The 7,382-nt window shown below is 40.5% G+C and overlaps 2 protein-coding genes across 6 annotated transcripts in view; one reads left to right on the plus strand and one right to left on the minus strand.

Moving 5' to 3' along the window:
- Positions 1 to 6,526, plus strand: part of LOC109297450 (2'-5'-oligoadenylate synthase 1-like) — a 21,792-nt gene extending 15,266 nt beyond the window's left edge. For 2 of the 3 annotated variants that reach the window (XM_019517201.1, XM_019517203.1), the window contains 3 exons: positions 325 to 534; positions 1,368 to 1,478; positions 3,881 to 6,526. In XM_019517201.1, the coding sequence (XP_019372746.1) occupies positions 325 to 534; positions 1,368 to 1,478; positions 3,881 to 4,037 (478 nt within the window). In that variant the 3' untranslated portion in view covers positions 4,038 to 6,526. The remainder of the gene's footprint in view (positions 1 to 324; positions 535 to 1,367; positions 1,479 to 3,880) is intronic. The other variant, XM_019517202.1, reaches the window with a different exon arrangement.
- Positions 6,527 to 7,128: 602 nt separating this feature from the next.
- Positions 7,129 to 7,382, minus strand: part of LIX1 (limb and CNS expressed 1) — a 101,720-nt gene continuing 101,466 nt past the window's right edge. For all 3 annotated transcript variants that reach the window (XM_019517207.1, XM_019517206.1, XM_019517205.1), the window contains one exon: positions 7,129 to 7,371. The gene's annotated coding sequence lies outside the window, so the exon portion shown is untranslated. The remainder of the gene's footprint in view (positions 7,372 to 7,382) is intronic.

Below are 7,382 nucleotides of genomic sequence, written 5' to 3' on the forward strand. Positions count from 1 at the left end.
GTTCAGGTATGTGCACGACATGGGTGTTTAAAGGGCCCTAAATTGAAGTGGTGTTTGTAAAAACCCACTGCTTCAATTTAGGGCCCCCCGTTTCATCTACGCATGCCCTTACAGATCAGTTTTTTCTTTTATAAGAAAGAATAAAACAGACCTTCCTGTTTGCCATTGAAAGGGAGTGCTATATAATGCTCGTAACAGATAATAGCAACATAATGTATGAAGTAATTTTTGCTCCTAGTTCATGTTTGTTTTACTTGCATTTTGTTTGTAAGAGTTTCCTGTGTTCACTTTGTAACATGCTAAGTCTCTGTTCTGTATATTTAGGTTTCGCAGACTTCCTTCTTCCTATGCTATAGAGCTCATCACAGTCTACATCTGGCAGCTGGCTGGGAAACCAATATTTTTCAGCCTTGTTCAGGGCATGAGAGCTATTCTGAAACTCCTGGTTCAGTATTCTGAAATCTGCATCATTTGGTACAAACACTACAGCCCCCATTGCACAACTTTCAAAAAGGTGTTGAAGAAACAAACCAGGTAACAATATGAGAAATTCTGCCATCATTTTAATATAGTCATAATGCTTCTATTTCTGTATAGCTGAATTTGGTTTTCTTCCTCTCAGGGTCATGGAAGGCAAAGCAAGCCTCCATTAAAACATGAAAGTGTCTTTTTTTAACAGGCACATGGTGCCTTCATAGTTTGTGTCAAAACAGTTTTGGGGGCACTCCCCTTAGCATTATAGTTACGGTTTCAGTATACAATGTGACATACATCTCAGAGCATGGACCACTCACATATTGCTGCACATTGAAGGACAAAACCCATGTAATCAGACTGGCTGATAAGCAGATACACGGGCAAAGAAACATCCTTCCCACCTGCTCAATAGACTTCAGTAACTTAATTATAGGAAGGACATCTGAAAGAGTGAGAGAAGGCTGCTCTGCATTTTGTGAACATTCATTAGAGAGATTCAGTAGTTTGGGCATAGTGAACTGTGAATTCTCCTTACAGGAGAATGACTTCCTTCAGAAGACCTCCTAGGAGCTATAAAATAGCTAAATGTTTGCTAAACTATCACTTTCAGTGGTAGCTAATGTCTTTGTTTTAAGTTATGGATTTTACAGATACTATGGCCAATGTCAGGAATGTCAGCAGGGATTAAGAATCCTTCAGAGTGAAGCTTCCTGTTTGTTTGTGGTGTTTTTCTTTTTCATATGCTGTTTTGATCATGCCTAGGACTATGAGGTCCTGGTCCACGACCAGGGTTCTACAGTAATACAGATCATTACTGTGTGGGTCTTGTGTGCATGTTAATTTTCAATTATATAATTACATGTTGAGTCTATTGATAATATTCCTTGTAGAAAACCTTTCATAAACAGAGGGGCAGATCAACAGGGAGTGCTTTTGTGTGGTTGCACCTCTGTTTTGGACCATGCTGTGGAAGCAGCAGCTGGGGACTTTTACCGAATTAGGTAAGAATCCACGCGCCCCCCACCCCTCTACTTCCTTCCTCATCATTTTCAGAGGCACATCCCCTTTTCCCCACTCACCACTGCTGCTGTCCCCTGCTGATCCAATGGGAGAGTGCTCCAGAGCCCCTCCAGTCAAGCTGCATGGTCCTCCTCCCTGTCTGATCCCCCTGGGCATTCCTCACTAGCCTAGGTACACGGTCAGAGAGGAGAAACCCACTCACCACTGCCATTGTCTCCAGCTGAGCTTGGCTTCCTGTACAGTCCTACTGGAGCAGAGCAGAAGCAGCTTTGGAGCTTCTCCCACCCCTGTATCAGCTGGGGACAGTGGCTTGGCAGGCAGGGGATGAAGACAAAGGAAGGGAAGAGGAAGGAGGGGGCACCAAGAAAGGGGGGCAGGATTCTTACCTGATTCAGAATTTAAAAAATGTCTCTGGCTGTTGTCTCCACAGTGTGGTCTGCCCACCTCAGTGTGTGGTGGGGAGGCTGGAAGGAGGAGTGTAGCCTCCCCTGAAGTGTTGGTCACTGCTCCCACACTCCCTTTTACAAAATCCTGGATCTGCCCCTGCATATCCATGATGCCAAATATTTTATAATAGTTTTAATGTTTATAATGGTATGAATATCGTCCTCATAATCTCATGCATCTTTACAGAATTCTTAAGTATTAAGCTTCCTCTTCTGGTCTACGGTATGCATTTTAATAATTTTTTTCAGCACTTGTGCTACATATTTTGTCTTCAGTCAGTATTCCAGCTTTGGATAGCAGCAATTCAGAGAATGTAGTTAATTATAATCTGCAAACCAAACTACTCTATCTCCCCTAGCATTTTTTTCATTATTATTTCCTTAGTATATTTTATCTGTTTGTAGGTACAAAATAGTATGTAATTTTCATATAAGTGAGTTGTGTACTGTATATTCAGTACAACAGGAACTTGCACATGTTGAAAGTTGTAGGAAATGTTGTGGATGTGATATCATCATGAAAGATGCTCAAGGGACACAATTAAAGTTGTATATGCATAGATGACTACCATTTTTTTCTTTCATGTACTTATTAAAAATACTTGTTATTTAAGTGATAGCTTGAAGAGATAGAGAAATTGGAAAAGGTAAGTTTCATAACCAGAGAAAACAGATGATGCTATGTGATGCCAATAATGAAAACTAGTTGAGAATGGAAAGCTCAAAACTCCTCCTGCTTTAACTTCATGGCCCGTGTATTATCAAATTCACTCCAGACTGTGCTTTCTTTGCTCACTGAGAGGGTAAGCAGGTCTCTTGGGAGGCTTGCTTAATGTATAACTTCATAAAGGAAGGAGCAGGAGGATGGGGATATAAGGGCCCCTCTACACGTACAGGTAAAGGCAAGGTGGGATTGAATGCGCAATCCATGAATCACCACACATGCATGGCAAGAAGTGTGAATGTGGTATCACATATTAGATCCCATCGTGACTTACTGCCAGCGCGGAGGAGAGCCCGATCCTGGGCTCTGCCCTGCATGTGCACATGGCAGGAGGCATAATGGTGAGATCGTGTATTAGATTCTATTGTACCTTATTGCTGGTGCCGAGGAAGCCTCATCCCAGGCTTCCCCTGCACTGGCAAGAAGCAGGCACTCATGGCTGGGAGCCCCACTGTGGGGTTGCTGTATGGGTTCTCCCGGTCTGGGGGTGTGTGGTGTGCCCCTACAGCTGGAGGATTGCAGCAGCTACCATCTCCCAGCCCTGGGACTGCATGGGGTGCCCCTGTGGCTGGGAGATCACAGGGTAGTGCTGGGACCCAGTGTCCGCAGTTGAGGGACTGTGTCCCAGCACCATGGGGTGCTGTTGGGACCCTCAGCTGTGGGACTTCTAGCCCTGGCTGGGCATGGTGCACCCCTGTGGCTGGGAACCTGGTCAGTCAATGGGGCTCCCAGCCACAGGGGCAGACCCTACTACGTGTGCAAATTAAAACTGCATAGCAACCAGCTGTAGAGTTAGCACACACTTTTGAGGTCTAATTGGAGCTTTTTATGGCATGATAGCTACTCTGCACATGGAGCTGGTCTCCACAATTAATCAGTTAATTATGCAATAATTGTAAAGTGTAGAAGGAACCTACATCACTGTTAAGGACACTAGTGAAGTGGAAATAGAATAGATGAGGCAAAAATCCAATGATGTCTTATTTTTGGCACCGAACGTATCTTCAATCACCTTGATTTTTACAACATATTTGAAACACCAGTTTTCTTTGTTTTTATCTTAAGATAAAAACAGTTACTCATGATACTGGACTAACTCTGCATTGGCTAATGTCTAAATCAGTGCTATATTTGAGTCCTACTAAATAGCTAGATCTCAGATTTGGTAGTGACATCTATTTTGAGTCTTATCATTTCTTTTTCTCTCTCTCAGGCCATTTGTTTTGGATCCTGCAAACCCAACTTTTAATGTGTGTGAGAACAGCAATGCCTGGGATGAAGTGGCTCATGTAGCAAGACGGAGCCTTCTTAAGCCTCTTTTTAATGGTGTACCATCAAAGAAGCCCTGGCTTTTTACAAACAGCTGGTAAAAAACAGATGGGCTGACACTGTCAGTAAAAGTCCTGTCTAATAGGGCATATAATTCAGGTCTTTTAATAGGAATATTCCAATACATGGCAACATGAATAAATCAGAAAGAATGAGGGCAGGATCTTTTTTTGTCTGTCCACTAATTAAAGTAACTAATATTTTTTTGTCATTACTGTGTAATTAACTGAATGCAATACGTTATTCTATTCAGGGAATTAATTCTACTGTTGTGGTTTCATGCCTTTGTGAAGAAGGAGCTGAAAGTTGTGTTTCCTATTTCTTCCTTGCAGAGGTAAAGAGTTCAAGCACTGGAGCAAAGAGGGAAACATTTTATAGCCCTCTGGCTTTTAGTTGTTATAAGCTACTATAGTCTTTTGCTTCCCAGGTCCCTGGGGCAGCAATGGAATTCCATAAAATGTTTGAGCATCCTTTACTTAAATGTCCCATTGAAAAAGTTCTGTGGTTGCACACTAAGATGATTTTATATCTCCATAACATCTGGCAACTCACTGTATTGCAATATATAAATACAGGGAGGATGTACAATAGTCTCTCTCAATACCTCATTTATTTCCAGAGAATCTTGCTAACCACATACCAGTATCCCTTGAGTTCAATATCAGAATAAGGTATGAAATATAAAGAATAGATAAATTAGTATGCAGACTCTACCTATTGTATATTCTATGTAGGCAATAACAGTTTTAGTTTGTGATGATAGACTGTTGTTGTATTGGTACAACATAAACTATTGGGCCTACAACAGAAGAGTCCCCTGGGAAGATGAGCTGGAGGGAGTGCATGTTTTGCTAGAATACTAATATTAATTAGTAACAAAGGAAAAACAGGATGAAGGGTATATGACAAACATGCAAGGGATCTGATGCTCCAAAGTGCTTGAGCAGCAGGGGCAGGCAAAAGGTGAGGGAGAAACATGACTGAAACTACAGGAAAACAGAAATGTGGAAAGTAGTCATCGTTTATTTCCTCTGAGTTGAATGCTGTGTCCACCAGAAAGCAGATTACATTATTCAGTTACTTTGCAGTAGCACAATGTGCTGTTATGCAGAATTTCACCATTTCAGTATTAATTTGGCTTTGCATAGCTGTATTGATTTCTCTATGGATGGATCTTTCCCTTTCTTAGAATGAAGTAGCTGTTAGGAAAAATTAAACTTTCTAACATTGGAAAAATTAAACTTTTAGCTTTGAAAAGCTTGTCAGAAGTGATCAGTCCATTTTAGGTGTCCAGTATAAGTGCTTATTTCCACATACAAGAGACAAAAGTGTACATACAGTTTTTCCAATACATTGACATTCATGTTCTGCTATTTTAAATACTTTGTGGTGCTTAACCACCATATTGATGGGAGTTAAATGGGCAGTTAAAATAATCATCATACATACAAAATGGAGCTTGTGTAATTTGCTGGTCCTGATGCTGTGTAAGACTCATTATGCTTGCAGAATTATTGCAAACTTGAAGCCCACCCTGAATAAAGGGGTTAATGTTTTCTTAATGAAAAGGGGATGTATTACGTTTGCTCTTAGAGCCAGACAGTTACATAGTCTATCCCTTGATAAACCAGAATAATTAACAATGCAGATTTTTAGTTTCTATGTCAGTGACATAATTGGCAAGATTCCCATTTAAGAATTTGAATTGTGCTTGTAGATGTTCTCCAGTTTAATATGGTGAAATGTTTCTGTAAGGTAGATTTCTGTTTGTAGTAAACTCTCATACTTGATGGTTCCTCATTAAAACATAAGTTTCTTAAATGAACAGAAATAAAGAAAGAACAAAGTCAGAATTAAAAATACATAATCTTGGTCCTAACTGATTCTGAAGCAGCAGCTGGTTTCTTTTCTATCCTTCCGTAGATGCTGCTGGGACACATAATAGAAATGATAGTTTTTCTTTCCCTCCCAGGATACTTAGTGACTAATTTCCACCCAAAGTCTGGGAAGGCTGGCATTAATCACATTTTATTTATTCTATTTACTTTGATGTCAGCAGTCAACTGCGAATGCGGTTCCATTGTGGTAGGCATTGTACAAACACAGAATAAAGACAGCATTCTCCCAAAGAATTGATATGCAAAAAAACTGACACTGTAAAATTCTTCTCTCTGAAGGTACGATTAAGTTCTCTTGCTTCTATCTCCTTCTAAGAGCAGAAACTCTATCATGCTTGTTGAACAACTCTTAGTTTACTCAGTACCTACCTGTACCCTAACTTTACTTACATTTCTTTAAAAAAGTCATATAGTTTCAACATACCCATCTCTACTTCTTAAAAATACACGACAAAAGTGTTAAGGCAGAATTTTGTGAGAGGCAAACACTCTTGTGAATAATATTGGACCAACTGCACAGTTCAATAAAAGATATCACTCATAAGAATCCTTGCCCGTCACATTTTCTGGACCATCACAGCTACAAGATCACTTCTACACTGCCAAGACAGGGATTTGCTAGACTGAAGCTTCAGGGAAATGCCCTTAAGTGATCCCTGCAAATAAGCTATTAGTATTTTTTATTCATACTCTGTTTTACATAGTAGGAGACAATGCATTTCAATATTGTTGGCTGTCCTTTGCTTACATTTTTGGACTTCAGTAATCCAAATAATAATGCACAGGTCAACAACCTGTGGCCTATGGGATGTGAACCATTGGGGCTGGTGCGTTGGTAGTGTTTAGGTGGTGTGCCTTGGTGGCATTTGGTGGTGGTGGGGCTTTGCATACACTGCACTGAAGCTGGACAGTTGGGAGAAGCAGGTAGCAGCTATGTCCTAATGTTGGCCCACGTTGGACACAAGCTGGGCCATTTTAGCCTGCCACTGGACAATGCTGTTGACTGCTGATCTAGTGTTAACAGAGCTAGGTAAGATAACAAATACTGTAATAGTGTGTTGTTGCAAATGTAGTGATGCTATTTTGTTCTATGTTTTTTAATCAGAAGGACTGTCTGGGCATTAAGACTAAATATCCCTTACATCTCTGCAACCTGGGGAACAGTTTGCACTGATCAACAAATATATAGTTAGGCCAGAAAGAGAGAGAGAGAGAGAGAGAGAGAGAGAGAGAGTGTGTGTGTGTGTGTGTAATTGCCATCACTAAGTTTTCTCCAGGGTGTCCTCAAGCTATCTACAGTGTAATAACATTAATATACTAAATGACCAAAGTACTTTTGTGCTGGCCTGAAGCAGGAAAATAATACCTGCCTTCAAAAATAAGATTTTCTCAATTCTAGTGGTTTCATAATTTAAAACAGCAAAGGAAAGCAACTTCTACTACTTCCATAGATGGCCGAATCACCAAGGATTAGTATGTTAGAGTTCA

This window comes from Gavialis gangeticus, unplaced genomic scaffold, assembly GCF_001723915.1.
Source record: "Gavialis gangeticus isolate Ggan-Ray unplaced genomic scaffold, GavGan_comp1, whole genome shotgun sequence".
In the NCBI taxonomy this organism is placed as follows: Eukaryota; Metazoa; Chordata; order Crocodylia; family Gavialidae; genus Gavialis; species Gavialis gangeticus.